This window comes from Pelophylax lessonae, assembly GCF_965119305.1.
Source record: "Pelophylax lessonae genome assembly, chromosome: 3".
NCBI classification, from domain to species: Eukaryota; Metazoa; Chordata; class Amphibia; order Anura; family Ranidae; genus Pelophylax; species Pelophylax lessonae.
The window spans coordinates 552,876,309-552,902,643 of NC_138770.1; the positions used below are offsets into that span (position 1 = coordinate 552,876,309).

The 26,335-nt window shown below is 43.5% G+C and overlaps 1 protein-coding gene across 1 annotated transcript in view; it reads right to left on the reverse strand.

Moving 5' to 3' along the window:
• Nucleotides 1–26,085, reverse strand: part of DRC8 (dynein regulatory complex subunit 8) — a 36,896-nt gene extending 10,811 nt beyond the window's left edge. Inside the window, exons 1-2 of the mRNA XM_082248854.1 lie at nt 25,958–26,085; nt 9,589–9,673 (exon numbers count right to left, since the gene is read on the reverse strand). Coding sequence (XP_082104980.1) covers nt 9,589–9,673; nt 25,958–25,982 — 110 coding nt within the window. The 5' untranslated portion in view covers nt 25,983–26,085. The remainder of the gene's footprint in view (nt 1–9,588; nt 9,674–25,957) is intronic.
• Nucleotides 26,086–26,335: the final 250 nt, after the last annotated feature.

Consider the following 26,335-nt stretch of genomic DNA (forward strand, 5'->3'; position numbering starts at 1 on the left):
TAGCAATAATGCATGAATGTAACCATCCATATTACAGAAGCATGTATACCGAATATAATGTCCAGTTCAAGCCCAACCCCGGACATACTTATTATTCTGCTTTGGATAGAGCAGGGAAGGGTTAGAACCTCTGTTTGTTTTATTGCTGTCTGCGCCCCCAATATTAGGGAGATTTCTCCTCGCTTCCTCTCAGCACTGAAGGTGACACAAAATCTCAGGGGGAAACAATCAATATAAAAATATGTTATTTGGAAAAGTATGACAGGGTGATGCTTGCAGGGTAGTGTGTGCAATTTCCATTTAGGGGTTAATTAACTTTGGTACCCCATAAGCTTGATTACTGGAAGTCTGAGGAGACTTGCTCATAAGGTTGATAGTGTGATATATAAATTGTATAAATAAAAAAAATCCATATTTGTGGTGCCACTAACCATTTTGAACTATATAAATGATGCAGGTTATTTATTTTTTTTTTTTTTTTAGTGCACCATTGCACCAATTGTATGCATTTTATGTACATAATGTTGCTATATATACAGTAGTTTGTATACCTACACAATGCTTTCTGGAGTATAGTAATTATGTCATAATTAATGTACTTGTTAACCTCCCTGGCGGTATGATTCTTTTGGATTTTAGGTGCTGAAAGCGGCACCATTATTTTGCATGTAATTCTTGTGAATGAGCAGCCCAAACCAACTGTATACATTTATTATACATACATATATATATATATATATATATATATATATATATATATATATATATATATATATAAAATAAACTGCTTACAAGCACACGGATACCAAACTAATTGCAAGCAACCAAGCGCTAAATGAGGAAATATCACTCAACAATGGTGTGGTTTATGCTGCTACTTAATAAAAATGTACATAAATAAAAGAATAATCAAACACACATAAGTAAAATATTCCTGTAGCGCAAGGGGAGATCGATGATCCAGCCCCTACCACTTTGTCAGCAAGCACTGACAGAAATAAATAAATAACACCAATGAGGTAAAGTTCATAAATGCTATGCAATCCAGGTCCACAAGCATCGGTTAGGAGGAGCAGATTGTAGGTGCAGATATATGGGGTCACCAAACCGTCACCAATGTGCTCTGAAGGGAGATAAGCAATACCCACTCACCAGCTCCATAGGCTCAATCACTTTCATGAAAGAGCAAACAAGCAGATAGTAAATATCTTCCCTTAGACTTCCACAACCGGGACAGCAACTCGGGACCAATCACATATGAGGCATGCAAAGGAAGAGAAATGCTCCACTAGCGTGATAACGTTTCAGCACTTCACTTTATTAATACATAAAACATTGCACTCACATGTCTCAAGTGATTTCACAGCATGTCACACAGTCGGAGATGTTTTACCCTTCAGGATCGGGACCCAGGCTCCACGCCGTGGGCTGCGCGCCTTCCGGGTTTGTAGTCTCCTCGTAATAGGAATGAGGTTACGCCGCCTGGCCACGCCCCCCGACTGTGTGACATGCTGTGAAATCACTTGAGACATGTGAGTGCAATGTTTTATGTATTAATAAAGCGAAGTGCTGAAACGTTATCACGCTAGTGGAGCATTTCTCTTCCTTTGCATGCCTCATATGTGATTGGTCCCGAGTTGCTGTCCCGGTTGTGGAAGTCTAAGGGAAGATATTTACTATCTGCTTGTTTGCTCTTTCATGAAAGTGATTGAGCCTATGGAGCTGGTGAGTGGGTATTGCTTATCCCCCTTCAGAGCACATTGGTGATGGTTTGGTGACCCCATATATCTGCACCTACAATCTGCTCCTCCTAACCGATGCTTGTGGACCTGGATTGCATAGCATTTATGAACTTTACCTCATTGGTGTTATTTATTTATTTCTGTCAGTGCTTGCTGACAAAGTGGTAGGGGCTGGATCATCGATCTCCCCTTGCGCTACAGGAATATTTTACTTATGTGTGTTTGATTATTCTTTTATTTATATATATATATATTATATATATATATATATATATATATATATATATATATATATATATATATATATATATATATATATATATATATATATATATATATATATATGTGTGTGTATATATATATATATATATATATACACTGTATATATATATATATATATATATTTACATAAAAAGTACAGTAAAACTGCAGGAAAGGGCACTGGGGGGCAATGTAATGTGAATTTTTTTATTTTGAATGGTATCAGTGTGTTTGGTGTGTTTTACATTTGAATTTGCCGCCGGTTCCACCCCCCTGCGAACGTCACGTCGCCGGAGACGGAAGCCGGGCCACGGAGACGATCGGGAGGTAGCTCCGCCGCCGCATACCGCCCTCATTCTTCGCTGGATCCCGGAGAAAAGGTAAGTAAAACCTCTACCAGGATCCACCGATCTTCCTAGCGGTACCCCGAGTGTGGCTCGGGGTTACCGCTTTTGGCTCTAAAATCGAACCCCGAGTCACGCTTGGGAATACCGCTAGGAAGGTTAAGAAAACCCAGACATAGGATTTTATTTGTAAGGCCCCTTTCACACGGGCTTTCCAATCAGGTCCACCTGTCAGTTTTTCAGGCGGACCTGATTGGATGCTCCATGCACCTCTATGGGGCAGCAGATGTCAGCGGAGACATCTCCGATCTGATCCTGTCCGTGAAATCTGGACAGATGGAAACCCTATTTTCCATCCGTCGGAGGATCGGGTCGGATGAAAACGGACAGGAGGCCCCTTTTCATCTGATCTCCCATAAAGGACAGCGGGGCTCTGACAGGTCTGTCTCTGCAAAGTAAGTGGAGACAGAGCTAACATTCGCCTGCTCAGCGGGGATCAGCGGATCGATCCCCACTGGGAAAAACGGAGTCCGCCGAACGCACCGCTCGTGTGAAATGACCCTTAAGTGTAAAATGATGCCTCTAAGTATTATCACAAAGTGAAAGTAATCTGGAAGCGCAAGAAGAGGTATCGTGTAGCGCAGGGATCTCCAAACTTTCTAAGCAAAGGGACAGTTTTTTCTTTAGACTTTAGGAGGGCCCGAATATGGCCAGAGGGAGTAGAAAATGTCTCAGACCTGGTTCTCAGCGGGGGTAAAACAATCACATAATATCCGAGAGCAGTAGGAGGTATTAGTATTATTGGGAAGAATCTCTATCATTGGTGTCAGTGGGAGCAATAATGTCCCATCACTGGTGTGTGTCAGTGGGAGGAATAGTGTCCCATCATTGGTGTTAGTGGGAGCAATAGTGTCCCATCACTGGTGTGTGTCAGTGGGAGGAATAGTGCCCCATCATTGGAGTCAAAGGGAAGACTATTGCCCCATCATTGGTGTTAGTAGGAAGAATAATGTCCCATCATTGGTATCAGTAAGAGTAATAGTGCCCCATCATTGGTGTTAGTGGGTGGAATAGTGCCCCATTGTTGGTGCCAGTGGGAGGAATAGTGCCTTGTATCAGTGGGAGTCATAGTGCCCTAGAGGCCAGATAAAGGCAAGCAAAGGGCCACATCCCACCCACGGGTTGTAGTTTGGAGACCACTGGTGTAGAGCAGCGTTTTTCAACCACTGAGCCATGGCATGATAGTTTCCTGTCATTTCTGTTAGTGCAGTGTTAGGGCACCACTGTATCGCAGATAGCTTGGTACACTCTCTCCTCACCACAGAAGAAGCAGTTGGCTGGCAGCAGCAAGTCTACCAGATTGCACTATAATATACAGTGACATCTTCTTCAATCCATCAGCAGGCAGAGCCAGAGAAATAGAAATGTCACTTCCTGCCCCTTTGTCCCACATATCCACAACTCCTTTCATTCACTGGTATTCTTCAGTTATTGCTTTTTGTCCCCGTCTCCTCCTCTCTCTTCCCCCCCTGCTGCATATGTCTCCATCTGTCCAGCAAAGCCCTGTCCTGCACAGGGTGACATTTCTCCAAGCCCTCAAAAAGGCAGTGTAAGGCCCGCCATACACGGTTCGAATCGTTAGCGAACAGGCTGAATGTACCAAGTTGATCGATCGATCAACTTGGGTACAACCAGCCTGCCGGATTCTCTTGCCATTATCGCAATCGGCTGCTATAGCCGCTTGCGATAATCACTGTCTCCTACTGGGCAAAGACAATTGTGGATTCCCCTGTCAGCACTGTCTGTGTTGATGAGAGAATCGTGCGAATGTCTTTCCTGCAACCAAAATTTGCACCGTGTATGGCCAGCCTTAGGCTAAGGTTCACATGCATTTGCACAGACACAGCAGCCTATTCATTTGAATGGGCCTCTGTGCCTGGGTCTCCTGCAGAGAAGAGGTCCCTGCACCTTTTTTTTAAATTTGGCCACACTGAAACTGTATGGTGCTTTTGCACCATGGGGTTGATTTATGAAAGCTGGAGAGTTCAAAATCTGGTGCAGCTGTGCATTGTAGTCAATCGCCTTCTAACTTCAGCTTGTTCAAATAAACTTTGACAAAAAAAAAAACTGGAAACAAATTGGTTTTATGCAGAGATGCACCAGATTTTGCACACTCTGGTTTTAGTAAATTAACCCTCAAGCATTTCTAAATGCGGGAAACCACACTGCATTTTTCCGCGCATGGGGGTGCCTTAAAGAGTTAATGGCACCCCCCCCCCCCTCCCTCGCATTTTCTTTAAAGCACCACATTTTGTGCTCGGCTGCATGTAGAGGCGGGGACACGGGCGATTTACATGCATTCCCGCACCCACACAGACGTGAACCTAACCTAAATAGTTGTGACACTTAAACACCTAATTGTCTAAAATACCAGCAAAGAAAAAAAATAACAATTAAACAGCATAAAATGCCATCTGTGCCGGTAGGTTATGTGTGTGATTTCATTGTTTGATGTCAGAAACAGAAAAAGGGGGAATCTGGTGCACTGGCAGAAAGCAGTTCAAGTTAGTATACAGTATCAGTGCATGGATGGGGGCCTGTGAAAATCGAACTATGCCCAGATACTTGACTGAATGGCTGCCACGGGTTGAAGAGCTAGAAGGAACTGTATGTGGATAAATTAAAAGAGAAGCAGCACCTTCTAAGTGTAGCATAAAAGAACTGGCTTTGTTAAACAACAAAGTGGCAATGCACAACAGTAAGAAGGAAAAGCGCCTGGTGAAGGGGCAGGCATGCTCCAAACACATGCCTTGCCCACCGTTTCCACCTCTGTTGCTAACATCACCTCCGCCTCCGTCGCTGACATCACTTCTGCCTCCCCAGGGGGCTTGGACCTACCAGGAAGTGCTGTGAGCCACCAGCACAGCCAAGGGCTTTGCTCTGAATCCATCACAGCAGGACCAGAACGGTGTTCTGCCAAAAAATCCAACTCGCCAAAATCTCCAACCACGTCATATCCGGTGACTCTCCAGCAGCAATGATTGCACATTTTGACGACTTGGCTGTTTTCGCAGAACACCGGCAGCACATACACTACAGTACACCATATAATGAGTAGACATTGTTAGTCTGCCAGTTATTAACCAGCAATATGGCCTCCTCCAAGGCGGCATCAACTTTTTTCCTCCTTACCTGGTGTTCTGTCAAAAAAGCCACTTCGTCCTGTACCGTATTGTATATGCTGCCGGTGTTCTGTCAAAACAGCCAACTCGTCGAAATCTGCAATTATTGCTGCTGGAGAGTCACCGAAAGTGACGTGGTTGGAAATTAAGGGAAGTTGGAGTTTTCGGCAGAACACCGGCTCACCACAACGGTGTTACCTAGATGAGCACTTTTCCTTCTTACTGTTGTGAGTTGCCACTTTGTTGTTTGATAAAAGCCAGTACTTTTATGCTACACCTAGAAGGTGCTGTTTCTCTTTTCATTGTTTGATGTAACTCTGCAATCCTCCATTTATTACACAGTATGCCCTGCCACCATATACACTGTGTAAAAAAGGGGGGCTCCTATAGCCCCCACTTTTATATGGGATGGTGGAAGGGAGCAGTTCTTTTTATAAGATCAAGGGAAATCCAATTGATTTAACCACTTTACCACTAGAGCATTTTGCTGTCTTACGTCTGGGCCACTTTTTGCGATTCGGCGCTGTGCGAATTTAACTGACAATTGCGCGGTCATGCGACTCCGTACCCAAACGAAATTTACGTCCTTTTTTTCCCACAAACAGAGCTTTCTTTTGGTGGTGTTTGATCACCTGTGCGATTTTTACTTTTTGCGCTATAAACAAAAAAAGAGCGTTTATTTTGAAAAAATAACAATATTTTTAACATTTTTTTATAGGAAATTCCCCCCAAAAAAGATGTAAAAAACAATTATTTTTTAATTTTTTGGCCAATTTGTTTTCTGCTACCCATGTTTGGTAAAAAAAATCGCAATAAGCGTATTTTGATTGGTTTGCGCAAAAGTTATTGCGTTTACTAACTAAGGGAAAGATTTATGTCATTTTTGGTGTTTTTTTTTTAACGAGTAATGGCAGCGATCTGCGATTTTTTTTGCGGGACTGCGACATTGCGGCGGACAGATCGGACCCTTGACTGACATTTATGACACTTTTGGGGGTACCAGTGACATTACTGCAGTAATCAGTGCTATAAATATGCACTGTTACTGTAAAAATGACACTGGCAGGGAACGGGTTATTTTTATTGGAGAGGGAGAGGTTAATGTATGCCTGGTGCTTACTAACGTGTGGGGGGGGAGGTGACTGTGTGAGCCAGGGACAGATGGGATGTTCAGCTATGCTGAACACTCCGATCTGTCACTCCCTGTCACTTAGGAGATCCGCCCGCTCTGTTTACACAGGCGGGCGGATCTCCAAACTGGATTCCCCGACGATCGGGGCAGAGCAGCGGCTCCTCCCCTGGCCCGACTCCCGCTGTGAATGAAAACAGCGGGAGCGCGCCTCCGGTGGCGCGCGAGCGCCGCCTACAGGGGGAGGAGTCTGGCAACGTATGTCTACGTCGTCAGACCTACAAGAGCCACTTTGCCGCAGTAGTACTACGGTACTCAGCGGTAAAGTGGTTAATGGAAATGGCAGCCATTTTATTTATCACATATCTGACTGAGTAATGAACTTTTGACTCCTGGTTCCCCTTATCCACTCTTCCCGCTCAAAATTCCTGCCTTTTTTAGTATCCAGGCAGTTCTGGACCGGTATCTGGGGAGTTTTGCTGGTACCGCTATTTTAAGAGCGAATGGGATGCATTCCCGCTCTTTTAGCCCACCTAGAAAGCCCGCCAGAACTGTCTTTGGGGCAATTTATACAGCAGCCTAAGGTAAAAGGCTCAATCTTTTTAATCCCTCATCCAAGCGTTCCCCTCCCTCCCTCCCTTTGGTTTGTCGCGGCCACAATTATTACGTGGTTAGGTCACCTCTGCTTTGCAGAGGGGAACAGTGTTAATATTATGGTTGATGGATAATATTTATTGATTAAGATTATTTATATATTCAACCCGAGTTGTTTATGACTGGGTTGTGGTTTTAATGTATTTATGTTTGGTTATTTATTGATATTATTATAAAACCAGTAATAAACGGCCGCGGCCTTTTTTTATTTCCAAGCCAAGTGTCTGTTGTGTATTATTTATCCGTTAGTAAAATGGTTCTGGTAAGTATTTTCCAGCTAACTCCTTCCTGCCATTCCATGTATAATATGCTACTTGTATTACACTGCATTTTCCAGCACTTATTACACCAGGGCTCGACAATCCCCGGGCGCCAGGTTGCATTTGCGACTAGAATTAACGACCTGGCGCCTGGGGTGCCCTGCAGAAGGTGTCCTGTCATTTTTGCATGTACTTCCGCGCACGGAGTGCACGGACTTCCACACCGTCTGAAAATTGAGGCCCCGGCTTTTCGGCCTACTTGAGATGAGAGAGGCTTCCAATGGGGAACTGGCGCCCTCTTGTGGTGGCCGGGAGTAATGACTGTTGTAATGACTGTTTCCACTGCCTGTTTGTTCTCAATGCATTACCATCTCCCTGTTCAGTTAGTTACCTTTGACAGGGAGTGTGGTTATTATTATTAATTTAATTTATTTTTTAAATGTAAAAAAAATAAATAATATTTTCTTTTTATTTTATTTTTTTTCCAATTATTATTATTATTATTAAAAAAAAATCCTTTTTTTTTTTTTTTCCTCATCGCCATGCCACAGCCGAAGGCCCCTTTCACATGGGCTGTCTGATCAGGTCCGCCTGTCAGTTTTTCAGGCAGACCTGATCGGACCCTTCATTCTCCTCTATGGAGCAGTAATCTGCCGCCATCTGATCCTGTCCGCCAAAAGCAGACGGATGGTGGTTCTATTTTCTATCCATCCCGTGGATCGGATCAGATGGCATCGGATGGAAAGAGACAGACAGTCTGTTTTCATCCAATTGCGCTGTAGAGGAGAGTGGGGTTCTAGTTGTATTTATGTGTAAATTTAGTATCCGTTTTATTAAATAAAGCTTGGTTGTTAGTTTAAAAAAAAAACAAAAAACTGGCTCCTAACTTTTTTAGCTGGCTCCTAGATTTCAGGAAAATTTGTCAAGCCCTGTATTACACTATATTATCTAACACTTATTACACTGAGGAAGGGGGCCAACTCATGATCTTCCACGCAGTCCCACTACTTTTAGAAGATGTTATGGCTCTGTTGGTGGCGGTAAAGAAGTTTGACAAGCCGTGTGTTCACAAAGTAAGCCAGCCAAGCAGCAGCAAGTGCGTGTGAGTCCAGAAGGACTGGAGAGCAGTGACAGCACTGCAGTGCTACTTCATATGAACGCAGGAGCCTGCTTGGCCCTTACGTGTGTGTGTCTCCTTTTGTCCTGAGGATAATGTGCCATCTGTGGCACAGTAATTTAGGAGTGCTGTGTGGCTACAAGGACTGTGATTGATGTGTGTAATATATAATGGCAGTAAAACCTTTTTTAGTCATGACCCATATTCAGCTCCACGAACCCATGTTCACATATCTGCAAGCATGCTGATAGTATTAGGGCTAGTTCACACTAGCAGAGGCGTTAGAACACAGCCACTGATGTGCAGTAAAACAAAAGCAGTGCCAATGCGCTTTTTTTTTTTTTTAAACAAACTTTATTGAAATGTTGCACAGTGACCTTTCTTTCAGCTCTATTGGCCAAAGTGTGGCACAAAGCAGGGGATTGTGTCGCACTGTGGTGGGCTGAAAAAAAGTAGTGCATACAGTACTTTTTTTTAAACACACAACGCAGTGATGTGAAAGGTAGTAGACAAGGCTTTTTTAGCCCCTGTCTTTAGGTGGGACTGAGCTGGAATAGCTGCCCAGTGCAATCCTATGGCACCTAGTGTGAACAGGCCCTTGATCATTTTATAGTTTCAGTAGAAACTGTTGATGGCAGGCTAAATTCATCCATTTTGTTTATATTGTACATCTAAAATTGGTTAAAAGATACTGAAATTGAGTGAACATGTGTATGTCTAGCATTAGGGTAACTCAATATTGGAAAAATATATAATATATTTTGGCATCTGTGTCACTAGTAGTAGTGATTAATTTATAAATTTTTATCTTACTGTATGAAAACACTCTTGGGTGATTTTTGTGTTTTATTTTAATTTGGTGCATATCAATGGTCATTCCATAAGCTCAGTCATCTTACCGGACATCTACAGTTTTGTTGTTTTCACCGTCAAACACTTCAAATGCTTCAGTGATCTTTTTCTGTAGATCTGACACAAGTGCCTCTGTAAGAGAATAATAGAGAATAGATATTATATAAAATAGCAACAGCTTCGTTTTGTGATTGCTGGTTTTTGTGTTATGTGAATTATCATGATAAGGGATCATCATACAATGGAATTATCTGTTCTAGCAGCACATTCAACTAAAAATGTGCTAGTATAGAATGCAGCGTTACTGACTCCAAGAGCAGGATTCTGGGAAAATATATTACTCAGAATCTTAAAATCTTTTGCAGTGAAACTTCCATTTACCTACTTTGGTTAAAAAAAAAAAAAAATCTGTTTACAAAGCTCAACAGTTCAAGCTCTGTATAAACTAGCACAGAACTGTACTCCCCACCATCCAGTGATGAAGGGTCAATGTTGCCCCTGACCTGACTACACCATCCACCAGTGCCACCATCTTTCCCACCATGTATTCTGGATCCCACATTGCTCATCTACTCTCATTGGGCAGCCAATTTTTATAGATGCCAGTGATGGCAGACTGTGGTGTAAATTATACAGTGGCACTTAAAACTTGCAAGGAGAGAGTGGAAAGGGTTTTTTTATTTTATCTGTAGAGACATGCAAAGTTTCATCTGCTAAAAAAAAACTCTATCTTATAGCATTTGTTTCTAAAAGTTTCCTAAAGTTCTGCTTTAAATGTTATCTAAAGACAAAAGATTTGTTTTAGATAAGGTAGGGAAGGGGGTTTGAACCCCTGTCAGTTTTTTTTTTTTTTTTGCTGTCTGTGTTACCACTGTGGAGCTTCACCCTCTCTATTTGTCCTGATCAGGGCTTTTTTTCTCAGAGAATAGGTGCAGGAACTTCTCCCTTATAAGCCCCCCCTTGTCTCTGCTCCCCACCCCTCTCCAAGAACCGTCCCTTGGTTCACCCCCTACCCACCACCCAGTACTGCCCCAAGTATCAGTTTATGGTGCTAAATAATTTGTATGGAATTTGTTCTTGTCTAATAACAAAACTCTGGTCCGACCGCATCTGGAGTATTCTGTCCAGTTCTGGTCGCCAGTCCTCAGGAGGGATGTGTTGGAGTTGGAGAGAGTCCAGAGAAGGGCAACCAAACTGATTAGGGGATTGGAGGACCTTAATTATGAAGAGCGTCTGCAATCGCTTGATTTATTCTCCCTGGAGAAGAGACGCCTGAGGGGGGACATGATAGCAATTTATAAATATCTCAATGGGGATCTAAGATTAGAAAAAAGCTATTCAGTTGAAGGGAATGCATGAGGACTCGAGGGCATACATTGCGATTAGAGGAGAAACGTTTTAACCTCAGGCAACGTGGGGGGTTCTTTACTGTTAGGGCTACAAGATTGTGGAATTCTCTACCGCAAGAGGTGGTTTCTGCGGGAAGTATGGTGGCTTTCAAAAGACTCTTAGACGTACATCTCAAGGATCAGAACATTCAGGGCTATGTGAGATGATTACAGCCACACACCTACACAGGTTGAACTGGATGGACTATTGTCTTTATTCAACCTCACCTACTATGTAACTAAGTAGCTATGTAACAAGAAAAGCATTTACATAGATCCCCTGGAGCCAGCAACAATAAATCCCCCAAGCAACAATAGATTCCCCCAAAAACATAGGCCCCACCCCAGCAACAATAGATCACTCACACAACAATAGACTCCCCCAGCAACAATGGACACCAACCCAGCAACATTAGGTCCCTCCAGGAACAATAGATTCACCCAGAAACAGTAGACCCCACCCCAGCAACAATAGATCACTCACACAACAAAAGACTCCCCCAGCAAAAATAGACCCCATCCCAGCAACAATAGATCACCCACAAGCAATAATAGACCCTCACACAAAAACAGATCCCCACCAGTGACAATAAATACACCAGCAGACAGCATCAATAGACCCTCCAGCACACCCCTTGCTTTTATATACATTTAGTGTTGGAGGTGCCGGAACTGAGTTCCCCCGCATTCCCGCTGAAAAAAAGCACTGGTCCCGATAAACATTTTACCTTTTCTTATGCAATCAAAAACTTTTAATTTGGAGTTGTAAAAATAACCAAACTGAACAATTTTTACTGGTTATTACTAGAATTACTGTGGGCTGTGTAAAATAACCAACTGATCCCTCTGTAGGGCACATTTCACATTTGATTTGCCAGGCAAAATTGGATGCTATAAACGATCTTTCCATATTGTCTTCATACTGTTTGATGTCCACCACCCATGATTCTCATATTTTTTTTTCTCTTTTTGTACATCATCTCATAAACCTCTACTCTCAAGTTGATTCTCTTCATATGCTCTGTTGTACTTAGAACTTCAGGCTGTTACAGACTGACTTTATAGTTTGACCTATGCATAGCCCCCAACTGTCACTTATTCCGAGGGACGGTCCCTGATTTGGAACAAAGTCCCTCTTTCCTCCTCATTTGTCCCTCCTTTTGGTCTGATCTATATAGTTGTATATAAAATGCACTTTTTATCTTTCAAAAAATGTTCCCCAGTGCTGATCCTTTCAATTTCTAAATTGCTGCATTTGTAAATTTCAAAAGATAGTATAACGGAATAGTAGAGGTTAAAAAAAAGCACTAGTGGGTTTAACTAATCATTTTTTTTTGTATAATTCTCCTTTTAAGGGGTGTCACAGGGGATGTATCCTATGCTACATATTTTTGCTAATAGGTGTCCCTCATTCCCATCTCACAAAGTTGGGAGGTATACCAACTTATGTATTTATGTACTCAATGGAAGCACCTCACTGAGGCCTTCTCTTCTGTAATGTTTGTACTTGTATATCTGATAATAAAAAAATGTTTATTCTTTAAAAAAAAAAAAATGGATGCTGTGGGGCTTATTTACTAAAGGATATTCATGTATGCATCGTATACATCGTCCATATGCTGAATTTACTAACAAGTGTATTTTAAATGTAGAGTTTGCTCCATTTTCCAAGTGTACACTGGCTATGTTGTGGCATGTCTACAGTAAATTAAAAGCTACTGACATTTTTAAACGCCCACACTGCTATCTTTACCGGAGGTTGCAAAAATAAATTCTTAATTTGTACAAAGCCCCATACATGGGTCGAATTCCGAAAGAATCTCCTTTTGAAAATCCTATCTAAGAATTTTCATTCGAATTTCGCACCATTAGTGGGCCGCACCAATGGCTAATTTTTGTGTGCCCATCAAATTTGAGTGATAGGGCATGTTGGAAATTTTTTTGAAAACAAACAATTTTCTAATCAATGATGGGAGAATCGTGTGAGAAATATAATCAAAAAGAAATGAGCATGAGCACAAGAAAATAAAATTCCCGGAAAGAAAAGAAGATTCCCAGCCACGCAAATTATTTTATGTAGTAACATGAAGTGAAATTGAAAGCTTGGTTGGTCGAATTTCAAAATGAATGGTGGCATTATCGGATTACAAAACTTCTGACTTTCGAAAGAAATTTTGTTTCGGAATTTGACCCATGTATGGCCTGCATTATAGTAAACTGTACACAGGTGAGGAGTATTTACAGCACACAAGCGTATCCTTGTGAGTATGTAAAGAAGTCACACACTACCTGGCAAATGAGATTGCATATGTTGGGGACTGGAATGGAGGTTCAAATGATAAATACATGTACAAACCCGATTCCAAAAAAGTTGGGACACTGTACAAATTATGAATAAAAACAGAATGCAATGATGTGGAAGTTTCAAATTTCAATATTTTATTCAGAATACAACATAGATGACATATCAAATGTTTAAACTTAGAAAATATATGAGTTTAAGGGAAAAATAAGTTGATTTTAAATTTCATGGCATCAACACATCTCAAAAAAGTTGGGACAAGGCCATGTTTACCACTGTGTGGCATCTCCTCTTCTTTTTATAACAGTCTGGGGACTGAGGAGACAAGTTGCTAGAGTTTAGGAATAGGAATGTTGTTCCATCCTTGTCTAATACAGGCTTCTAGTTGCTCAACTGTCTTAGGTCTTGTTTGTCGCATCTTCCTCTTTATGATGCACCAAATGTTTTCTATGGGTGAAAGATCTGGACAGCAGGCTGGCCATTTCAGTACCCAGGACCTTCTTCTACGCAGCCATGATGTTGTAATTGATGCAGTATGTGTTTTGGCATTGTCATGTTGGAAAATACAAGGTCTTCCCTGAAAGAGACGACCTCTAGATGGGAGCATATGTTTTTCTAGAATTTGGATATACCTTTCAGCATTGATGGTGCCTTTCCAGATGTGTAAGTTGCCCATGCCACACGCACTCATGCAACCCCATACCATCAGAGATGCAGGCTTCTGAACTGAGCACTGATAACAACTTGGGTTGTCCTTGTCCTCTTTAGTCCGGATGATATGGCATCCCAGTTTTCCAAAAATAACTTTAAATTTTGATTCGTCTGACCACAGAAGAGTTTTCCACTTTGCCACAGTCCATTTTAAATGAGCCTTGGCCCAGAGAAAACGCCTGCGTTCCTGGATCATGTTTAGATATGACTTATTTTTTGGCCTATAGAGTTTTAGCCGGCAACAGTGAATGGCACAGTGGATTTTGTTCACCGAAAATGTTTTCTCGAAGTATTCCTGAGCCCATGTTGTGATTTCCATTACAGTAGCATTCCTGTATGTGATGCAGTGCCGCCTGAGGCCCCGAAGATCATGGGCATCCAGTATGGTTTTCCGGCTTTGACTCTTACACACAGAGATTTTTCCAGATTCTCTGAATCTTTGGATGATATTATGCACTGTAGATGATGATAACTTCAAACTCTTTGCAATTTTTCTCTGAGAAACTCCTTTCTAATATTGCTGCACTATTTTTCGCCGCAGCATTGGGGGAATTGGTGATCCTCTGCCCATCTTGACTTCTGAGAGACACTGCCACTCTGAGAGGCTCTTTTTATACCCAATTGTTGCCAATTGACCTAATAAGTTGCAAATTGGTCCTCCAGCTGTTCCTTATATGTACATTTAACTTTTCCGGCCTCTTATTGCTACCTGTCCCAACTTTTTTAGAATGTGTAGCTCTCATGAAATGCAAAATGAGCCAATCTTTGGCATGACATTTCAAAACGTCTCACTTTCAACATTTGATTTGTTATCTATATTATATTGTGAATAAAATATAAGTTTATGAGATTTGTAAATTAGCCCAGTCCTTTTTTACTCACAATTTGTACAGTGTCCCAACTTTTTTGGAATCGGGTTTGTACATGCACTTTTTTTTTTCCACCAATAGCACAATAGACATGACATTTTCAGATAAAATGTCACAAGCATGCACTTTATCAGAACAGACAGCATTATTTGGAATAGGGAGAAAGGTAAGTATTAGGCCTCATGCATAATGGGCAATTTTACAGCTGCTTTTAGGAGCGTCAGACGTTCTTTTTTGCAGCTTAAAAAGGCCCCTCCATGTTATTCTATGGCCTCATGCACACACAGGCTTTTAGGAGATGCAAGTGGCATAGTCGTTTTTAAGTTGCAAAAAAAACCAAGGCCCAGTGCGTTCTGGAGCAGCAGCGTTAAGCTGTAAAAACACCTGACGCTGCTAAATGCTGCTAAAGGCCGCATACAGCATTAGGCCACGTCAGACATTTTTAAGCTGTAGTAGTTGGATTTGAGGTTGGAAAATAGAAGAGGGCAGAGAAAGGCTGCTAAATGCTAAAGCTGCTAAACAAGGCTAAAACGTACATTAACTCCAATACAAAACGCTTCTAAAAGCACGTTTTTATAGCTGCTTTTTCCTGGCGTCAGAACTGGCTTTGCAGCTCGTTTTATTTAAAAGCCCTGTGTGCATGAGGCCTAAATCATAGCGAGCTGTACTAAGGTGGGTGATGCCAATTTAATACAGTACAAGTTCATTGTATGTAAACTTGTACTTTGAATTGACATTCCCACCAAGACTGAGAATTCGCCTGGCAATAGGCTCAATTCATAAAGCTATAACAAGTGTCAGAAAAAAAACAGATTTTTCCTGTTCTATAGTCTCTGGTCATGTACATATGGAAGTAATCACAGCAATTTGATTGAAACAAAATAAAAAAAAAAATATTTTCCTGAGTTTCATACGAATTTCCTTTATAAGGATACTGGCCTTGAACACAAAGGCCTTTGTCATGTATGGCTAAGGTTATGTATTAGCAAAGCATTTTAACACACGGGAGTTACTTAGCATCTGGCCTTTGTCCATTTATTTACCTAAAAACAGAACACACATTTCCTCTGACTATATGGATGGGTGTTCCAGTATGTTAAAGGGCACAAAACAGATTGATGCATATTAAAGGACAAAGTGCAATCAATGTTGTCAAGGAAAACCATAAACAGTTACGCTGTTGCTAATGTTATGTTTCTTAAAATATTCTTCTAGTTTGCAAATTAGGCATTGAATGGCAAAAAGGCGAAATAGGACTTTGAGGTTTTTTGAATCCTGAACGGGGGTTCTTAAGGCCTCAATCACACTAGCGCAGAGGCCTGTACAGTGTGAATGAGGCATTTGTTTACATGCTCGAAGTCGTCTGACTAAACAAGTTGAAATGGTTTACTATGAACAGCTGCTCCAGATTCTGTCTGCTCCTTTTTTAGTAAATTCCCTGATCAGCCACACACTCGCCCCTGCATGATCACACTCAGATGTGCAGCTTGCAAAGATTGCACACATGCACTGCTGCAAAAAAAAGCCTTTTCTTTATTGTTCATTAGGGGACACAGGGTCAGGTGTAAATCTTAGACCACCGGGTTACACTGCTACCTTCAGGAGGAGCTGGCCACTGGCAAAATAAAAAGCTCCTGGTTGGCCAGTTATTACCCCTCCCAGTCCAGCATGCCTTCGTTTTATGTTAGTGTCCTAGGAGGATGGACATTTTTCTCCTCAGAGAAATAAGCAAGATTATATTTTCTTCAATCAGATTTCTTCCTTGTACTGCAGAGCTGAGCTCATATTGTAGGTGTCCAGATTGGCTAAAACTTGGCGCAACCTTGGAGGCTTTTCGAGGTCCCTGTCCTGATGAAGATGCAGGGCCGGCCTGTAATGGAACCCCCAGGCACTGGGTTCTGATTGTGGCACTTTTCAGGCACCTAGTGTCCTGGAATTGTTTGTAGAAGAGCACTTTACAAGTTTTGGGTACATTGTAATCCTGTCCCTAAAGACTCCCTTGGCAGTATGCCGCCTGAGAGACGAGGACTGTCTGGAATGTGATATGTTTCACAGGGTTCCACATTGGCACTCTCATATATTTTGTTATGGTGTTAGTTTATGCAAAGCGCTCTAGATTACCTCTGTGTTAAGTTATTAAGGGCTTTGCCCTGTAGCGCTTGACGTACTTTGCGTTTCCTGCTACTCCCCCTTTGGGGTTATTTTAATGGTGAAATGGCAAGTGTGCCATACATGCCCTCACTGCCTCTTCCTGCCTTTCTGTATGAGGAAGATTTAATGCCACAGCTCTGCTTGCAAGGGTCACAGATCTACCTCCATGTCCATGCTACCCCCATGTCCATGCTACCTCCTTGTCCATGCTACCTCCTTGTCCATGCTACCAGTGACAAAGTCACAGGGGGGGGCATTTAATCTTCCCTGTTTAAGGAGCTGGTTTGTGCACTATGTTAGAATGTAGAACCAAAGAAAGCAATCCCACAGGCCTTTCCAGCTTACAATCCACTATGAGGCTCTGAGGTAGCTTGCAGTGACCTGATGCCATCCTGGATGGGGTCCTAACACTTTTCTGAGTCTTCCCTTACTTCCTCAGGCATGACTGCCTTTTCTGCATAATCCAGGGAGGAATTTTTTGTGGTAACAGTTTTTATGATTTAAATCACCGCCATGATAGCTGACATATAATGCAGGGGCTAGAAGTGTACCTCTACTCCTCTCCTTCAGAGTCTGCCTCTGATATTCCTGCGGCTGTTATTTCTGCACATTCAGCTGAGAGCAACGAGAAGTCTAATCTTCCCTGACTTTGCTCTCAGGCTTCATGGTATCATATCGGTTCTTATAGACACAGACAGTACATGTCTGAGACTGGAATAGCCTGCATCTGAAATTACCACTGTTACCAGTCTAGGGTCCCTTAAGTCAAAACCTACCCAATTTATAGCTGACAACTAGATCACACCATTGACTCTAGCCAGCCAACAGCGTAAAGTTCCTTCTACATTCAACTATCCAGGATCAAACTTCTCCTGAGATATAAGTGCAATTGAGGCCTCCTCACAGCATTAGGAAGATCTTTGTAACCTCTGACATGCATGCACTTCACTGGCACGCACAGAATTTATCTGTCCTCGCATAGTGCATAGTTGCCAACATTTGAAAAATATTTCCAGGGACACTTTGCAGCACAGCTATCAATTACTTACCACACCCACTTCCCTGAAGCTCTGCCCACTATGCATAATTCATCTCCGCCTACTTATCAGATTATAGGGTCTATTTCATAAAGAGAGAATTACAGGAAATTGAAAAGGGAATTGAAAACTTGAGGCCAAAGTAGCAGAGTTGGAATAATTCTCCCATTCAGCTGCACTACTTCTGCCTAAAGTTTAAAATTCTCATCACAATTACCTGCAATTCTAAAGTGTCAGCTTGTCGGAAGGTGCTCTGCCTCCCCCTGCTGGCGGATTTCGGAAAGTGCACCATGCTGACACCCTGGCTCCGGTGACACGTTAAATTTGCGACAGACGAGAAGAGTGAGCGGGCACTGAGAGAGAGAGACAACGTGCTGCCAGAACAGCAACACATAGCTGGGGTGAGAGCGACACTGTGTGGAACAAAATAAAAAAACATTTTTTTTAAATGATTTACATTGTCCCTGATTAACAGGGACAGTGTAAATTACCCAGGACAGGCTCCTATTTGCCGGGATTGTCCCGGGAAAAACGTGACAGTTGGCAGATATGATAGTGCACTACTGCATCGGTGACATCGGTGGTCAATGCATGCATATTTAATTAAGAATAACACTCCAGGTTTTCACAGATTATATTAATAGTAGTGGCATTTGTGCAGTACAGATTACAGCAGTTGGGCATTTAGACCCTGGATCAGCCAGCCTATTGTAGTCTATACATTTGTTGGTGGTGTACCAGTGGGCTCATCTGTCTGGCCAGGTTTAGCACGGGGGGAAGGGGTTCAGGGTCAAGTGGGTTCAGTTTTTACGGGGATAACCGGGGGGAGGGGGAGATTCTCAGGGAGGTGGGTTCCCTTTATTCTAAGGGATAGGGGGAGAAGTGGGGAATTTGTGTGTATAATGCTTTTACATTTTCTATATGAATAAATAAATTGTGGTAGCCATAAACAGGTGTAAGTTCCTATTTTTTGGTTTATTTTGTCAGTTTTGTATGTTGGACTTTAGTTGCACTTTAAGACTAGAAGCATAGGCAAGTAAGTATTGCCCCTTTTTTTACAGAAATCCATTATCTAAAATATTTGAATCTGGTCACAGAGATGCTTTAAAGGGATATTAAAGGTTCATATTTTTTTTAATAACATACATGTCAAAATTTACCTGCTCTGTGCAACGGTTTTGCACAGAGCAGCCCTGATCCTCTTCTTCTCGTGTCCCTCAGCGGTGCTCCTGACTCCTCCCCCTTGACCAGCGCCCCCAACAGCAGGCCGCTTGCTATGGGGGCACTAGTACGTGCTCGCTCCGAAGCCCCGATCTATGCCATACGATACATAGAGCCTCGGCTCGGTCCCGCCGCTGATCTCTCCTCATTGGCTCACTGGCTGTGATTGACAGTAGTGCCAATGAAGAGAGAAAGACCCGGGAGAGCCGAGTCTCCTGTGCACATCACTGGTTTGAGAGGGGGATCAGGTGAGTATTGGAGGGGCTGTGGGTGGAGCAGCACATGGAAGGTTTTTTTACCATCATTTATAGTATGCATGAAGGTTAAAAACCTTCAGCCTTAACAACCACTTTAAGAAAGGCATGTATCTCAATGTACCTAACATTTGAAAGTAATACAAAAAACAAAAGAAAATAACTAAAAGCAATTTTAACATACTGTAATCTGAAAGCTTCCTCGTATAGAACGCTAATTACCGATTGTTAGTTTACAATTACATATTACATTTAGAAGTGGAGCTTACCAAAGTAAAGTAGCTTGGTAAAGGCTGCTAAGCAGCTTAAAGTGGTTCTATATGCTCAAGGATTTTTACCTTCAGGCATTCTTCTCTGTGCAGAAGTACCCCATCCCCCCCTCCCCCAATACTTACCTGAGTCTGAGCTTTCTCCAGCGCTGTGCACAAGTGCCTTGGCTTGGCTGGGTCTCTCCCTTCTCATTGGCTGGGACAGCAGCGGGAGCCATTGGCTGTCAATCGCAACAAGTGAGCCAATGAGGGGGGGGGGGTGTGAGTCCCAGCTCTATGTGTGCATGGACATGCAGAGCACTTGCTTGGGTGCCCCTAGTGTAAGCTGCGTGCTATGGGGTCACCTGGCAGCAGGGAGGGCCAGGGAGCGCCGGCAAGGGACTTGAGAAGAGGAGGATCTGGGCTGCTCTGTGCAAAACCACTGCATAGAGGAGGTAAGTAAACACATGTTTGGTGTTTTTTTTTTTTTTTTTAATTGTGCCTTTTTTATCACTTTAATAATCTTAATAAAAATACTCCAACCTGCTTTCAGAACTTACTTCTGCACAGGTTAAAACCATCAGCAAAATAAAAATTGCAAATGACTCCCTACTCTCATTTCTCTAAATTTTTAGCCAATGTCCAATGTTAGCCATTTTTAGCCAATGTTAGTTTCAGATCAATCACTTCACTTTGTAACCTGATTTTCTGGTTTATCTGTGTGCTTCTTGTTTCCTAAACTCTAGTTTTACTTATAATTAGCTTCTTTTTCTTCAACCATACTTGTTGCTTCCAGTTACCATGGCGACACCAACTTTAACCACCTCAATACTGGGCACTTAAACCCCCATCCTTCCCAGACCAATTTTCAGCTTTTAGCGCTGTTGCAATTTGAATGACAATTGCGTGGTCATGCAACACTGTACCTAAACCAAATTTGTGTCATTTTTTCCTCACAAATAGAGCTTTCTTTTGGTGATATTTGATCACCGTCAGGTTTTTTCTTTTTTGGTGCACAAATAAAAAAAGACTGAAAAATTTGAAAAAAAAAAAAAAAGTTTCTTGTTTAGGTTATAAAATTTTGTAAATAGATATGTTTTTTCCTGCACTGATGAGCACTGATGATGCCGCACTGACAGGCACTGATGAGGAGACACTGATGGGGTGGCACTGATGGGGTGGCACTGATGGGGTGGCACTGATATGCAGCACTGATGGGCACTGATAGGTAGCACTGATATGCAGCACTGATGGGCACTGATATGTGGCACTGATAGATAGCACTGATATGCAGCATTGGTGGGCACTGATAGGCAGCGCTGATGGGCACTGATAGGCAGCACTGATGGGCACTGATTGGCGGCACTGATGGGCACTGATAGTGGCACTGTTGGGCGGCAATGATCGGCACTGATCGGCACTGATGGGTGGCACTGATCGGCACTGATGGGGGGCACTGATGGGCACTGATAGGCAGCACTGGTGGGAAATAATGGGCACTGGTGGGCGGCACTGATAGATGCCATTGATGGGCAACACTGATAGGGAGGGCACTGGGGGGCTCTCTGAGCCCTGCTTGCCATCCCTGGTGGCCATAGTGGGCATCCCTGGTGGTCATGGGTGGGCATCCCTGGTGGCTTAGTGGCACCCCTCCCCCCCAGGGCTGCACTGGTAATCAATGTTCTGATTACCAGCACAGACCCCCCCTGTGATCAGTGAGTAATTAGAAATACTCACTGATCACCCCCGCAGCAGCACCGATCCTCTGATCTTCTCCTCACTGACAGGATCTGTCAGGAGGAGAAGAGATCGAAGCCGTTACAACGGCTCTATTTACATTACATGACGGCTGTGATTGGACACAGCCGTCATGTGATCAGGAGGGCCAATCACAGGGCCCTCCTGCCGAATGTTGTTGCCGTGTGTCCGAGGGACACAGGCACATCGAGATCGCGCCGCTGCGCGTGCCCGCGGCGGCGCGATCTCTCTCCTTCTGAAGGACGTTCCGGAACGTCCATTCAGAAGGACGAGACTCCCGCCCGGCCGTATATGTACTATGGCCCGGGTGGGAGGTAGTTAAATAGGGGCAGGTTTTTAACTTATGTTAACATTGTTTTTTTTACCAATATAGACTTTAGCTAGGTATTTATATTTTAGTTTTTTTTTAAGTTATGCTAGTGGGCTGAATGAAGAAAAAAAAAACGGATTCCCCCATCCACAAGGATAGGTAATCCTCCCCATTGTGCTATTGTATTTTGATAGTAGGGACTCTTTACTGTCAGAAGTGGGGGACTGACCAGCACCGCAGTCACTGATCGAATGAAAAATTTCCAACATTCCCATTCGACAGAAGTCAATCGTTAGGTGAATCGAAATGTGACCGGCCCCTGCTAAACCTGCCAAATTTCAACCTATGGGCAGCTTTTGTGTCACGCTTACCTGGCCCTCGCTCCAGCATTGGGTCTCGCTCTCCGTGCCACCGGCTTCCAGCCAATCAAAGAGGGGGGGCTAGCGTGTGGGTCGCTAAGTATTTAAGCAAGGTGCCCACATGCTAGCAGCTGGACCCCCTGTGGTTTCTAGCCTATTTTCTCATGTTCCCCTTCTCTGTCCAGGCTGTACCCAGTTCCTGTGCGTCTCAGTGATCCAAGCATCTTTGGTGATTCTAGTCTGCACTGTGTACTCTAGGCTGTGTCCCTGTGCCTGCTCCAGTGATCCTTGTGTTCTGTAGCCTGTGTCCTGTTCCTGTGCTTCTGCCATCGTCCAGTCTTCCCTAAAGCCTCCTTCACACGGCCATTTACATACAGCCATCGGATTCTTGCGGCTAGAATGGCGGGGCATGGAAATAGCAGCAGCCACTCAGCCTATTTAAACTAATGATAGGCTAACAGCAGCCGCTGCTTTTTGCATATAGCTGCACACAAAGCAGTTATCTACACATAGGGATGTAGTCAGCTGACTTCAGTACTCAATGGTTTAGTGGTGAATTGGCGCAAGAAGAGGTCTCAAAAAAGTCTGGTCCTGGGGACCCGGGGGAGGGGGGGAAGGGAGAAGGGAAACACCAGGGGTAGGGGGACCCCCAAACAGTTCAGGGGGTAGCTGTCCACTGTAGCGGCTGCTGGCGGAAGAGACAGAAGAGATCTCTGGGTGGAGACAAGAGGGAAGACAGCGCAGCGCCTTCTAAGGGCAGCAAGACATTTATTGAAGTATGTGCAGCAGTATTACACTCACATTTAGTCGGTGAATAAGATACAGTTAGTCAAGTAATGTTGATCATCAGGAGCATCACTGGAGCGGGTCCTGGTGGTGGAGGCAGTGGATCCCGGTGAGAGCGGCAGGGGGGGTTCCTCCGTGTGTACAGGGACGGCCTCGGTGGTGTCCGTGGGCTCCTCGTCAACTGGTGGAACGCTGGCACTCGTGGGTCCTGGGATCCTGACGTCACTCCTGGCGGTGATGCGGGATGCTACGGCGACGCGTTATCGGAGCATGCGCTCCTTCTTCACGGCCTGAAGAAGGAGCGCAATGTGAGTGTAATACTGCTGCACATACTTCAATAAATGTCTTGCTGCACTTAGAAGGCGCTGCGCTGTCTTCCCTCTTGACTTCAGTACTCGCAGACTCGATGGACTACTTGGTCATTTTTCTGCCATCACTCTTCAATGTTTCTATGTAGAATATGGAAATCCTTTATAGTGTCACTTTAGGTGTGTCACCACAGCCACAAGGGTGTGAATGATCAGTAAGGCCTCTTTCACACCAGGGGACCGATCGGATCCGCCTGTTCGTTTTGCATGCGTACCCGTTTGTGCCACTCGTTGTTCTCTATTGAGCAGCAGATGTCAGTGGACACGTGTCTGCTGGCATCCGATTCGATCCGCTAAAAACAGATGGATGGGGATACGTTCGCCATCAGTCCAGCAGATCGGATGACAGTCAGATGGAAACAGACAGGAAGCCCATTTCCATCTGACTGCCCCATAGAGAAGAGCGGGCTGTGTCTGTGTCCGATCTGCACAGCTAAACGGACACAGACCTGCCATCTGCCCACTCAGTGGGGATGAGCGGACAGATCCCCAGCTGAGCAGGTGGCTCTGCTTGATGGAGTCCGTCCTGTCTGAAAGGGGCCTAAAGCACTAGTAACACCTAGGGAAACCAGCCTTTTGTTTACACACCCCCTTGGGAGCATGTCATCACGCATGCTGGGTTTACAGTACTCCAGGGCTGAGCGGCTCTCACATGTCATTATCTGAGTGCCGATCAGTCCTGGAAGAATGCTATATGATGCTGGAAGTCCTACAGCCAGAAAACGAGGCGGGTCTATCTGATTTTCTGCAGGTTCTAGAGAAGCTAACAGTGTGCGGCGAAATCAGAATAAGCAATTTCAGTACAAGAAAGGAGCCTGTACAACTGTGCAAGGGCTCTTTCACATGGGCGGCCGGGGGGGGGGGGCAGTAACAAAAGAACAAAAGGCTGTGTCTGACCCTGAGCCAAATGCTAACATTATAGCCTGACAGGGCTGTACAAAAACTGGGAACATGATGCTTTGCTACCTGGGCATAGTATTTTTAACTGGGCTGCATAGTCTGAGAGTCGGCACTGCCTGTAAAACTGGTCTACTGAGTTCAATGGGAGGCCACTGCCAACAAGCCAAATGCTCAGCATTTTTTACTACAGATTCTCCCTTGAGATTGAAAAAAATGAAAGAAATAGACTATTTCACTCAGCCGTGGAAAAAAAAGATGAGTTTACTGCTAGAAAAAAATGTAAAATTCAAGACTTGTGTGGGTGTAAGAAGATGTCCGCCGCTGCTTAGTGTTCTGTCACATTAGGAAACAATGGAATGCATAGCCCATGATCTATCAGAATACCGCTACCTATCAGATTCTGCAACCGGAAGTGACATTCTGAGGAGAGCAACTTTCTGCGCATGCGCCATGCGTTCCAACATGGCCGCTATGCGTTTCAATAGGTTTCCTAATGTGACAGAACACAAAGCAGCGGCGGACATCTTCTTACACCCACGCAAGTCTTGAATTTTACATTTATTTTAGCAGTAAACTCACCTTATATACTGAAATAGACTATTTCACCGTGACCGAGTGAAATAGTCTAATTCACTATATAATCAGTTTGCCGCTGAGCAGTGCGGGGTGTACCAAGATGGCCGCCACCACCTTCTACCTGCAGTTTTCTCGCTATATTTACAATTTTACAATAGTAATAGAAGTGTAATGCTGTTATTCAGTCTATAAATTGAGTTTTACTGCTAAAATAAATGTAAAATTCAAGACTTGTGTGGGTGCAAGAAGATGTTCGCCACTGCTTCATGTTCTGTCATATTAGGAAACCTATTGAAACACATAGCGGCCATGTTGGAAAGCATAGCGGCCATGTTGGAAAGCATAGCGGCCATGTTGGAAAGCATAGTGGCCATGTTGGAACGAACATGCGTAGTAAGTTTTTCTCATCCGAATGTCACTTCCGGTTGCAGAATCTGATAGGTAGCGGCATACTGATAGATCATGGGCTATGCGTTCCAATAGGTTTCCTAATGTGACAGAACACGAAACAGCGGCGGATGTCCGCGCAAGCCTTGAATTTGCATGGTGCATGCGCGGTAAGTTGTTCTTGTTGGAATGTCACTTCCAGTTGCAGAATCTGATAGGTAGTCATATTCTGATAGATCATCAGCTATGCATTCCAATAGGTTTCCTAATGTGACAGAACAAGAAGCAGCAGCAGATATCCATGCAAGCCTTGAATTTGCATGGTGCATGCGCTGTAAGTTGTTATCGTCCATCTGTCACTTCCGGTTGCAGAATCTGATAGGTAGCGATATTCTGATAGATCACGGGCTATGCGTTCCAATAAGTTTCCTAATGTGACAGAACACGAAGCAGCGGCGGATATCCGCGCAAGCCTTGAATTTGCATGGTGCATGCGGGGTAAGTTGTTCTCGTCTGAACGTCACTTCCGGTTGCAGAATCTGATAGGTAGCGTTATTCTGATAGAACACCCACATGACAGCAACTTAAAAAAAAAAAAAACTCTAAGCTCCTTTCAGAACTTACCTATACACCAACCAGCAAAGTAGAGAATAAATATGAATCCCACCTCTCTTTTCTTCTTTTTAAGATTGCAAACTTTCATTCAATGTTCATTTCAGTTCAATCGCTTTACATGTGATTTTCTGGTTTATCTATACGCTTTTTCTTTTATAAATTCTAGTTTTACTCACCAGCAGCCTCTCTCTCTTCAGCCATGTCTGTTGCCTTCAGTTACCATGGGAACACCACCTTTCAATAGTGGGCGGGTCGCATATCTGCCATCTTTAATTAGGGAAGTCTGCCCTGAGCGTGTTTGGTGGTGGAGGGGAGAAAATGCATTCACGTATCCGCCCAGTAGATGGCGGTAGATGCACCTAGAAGCTATTGCCATAAAGCATTACAGGAAGAGGTGAGCTTGTGCTTGCTTGCAGCATGTGCAGAGGTTATGGCTGCATTTCCTGCAAGTCTTATTCTCTTACTACTCCGAACTGTTACAGGAACAGCATGTGGGCGGACGCAAGACTTTCCTTGTTCTTATGCTGGCAATGAGGTTGATATTTACTAAAGGC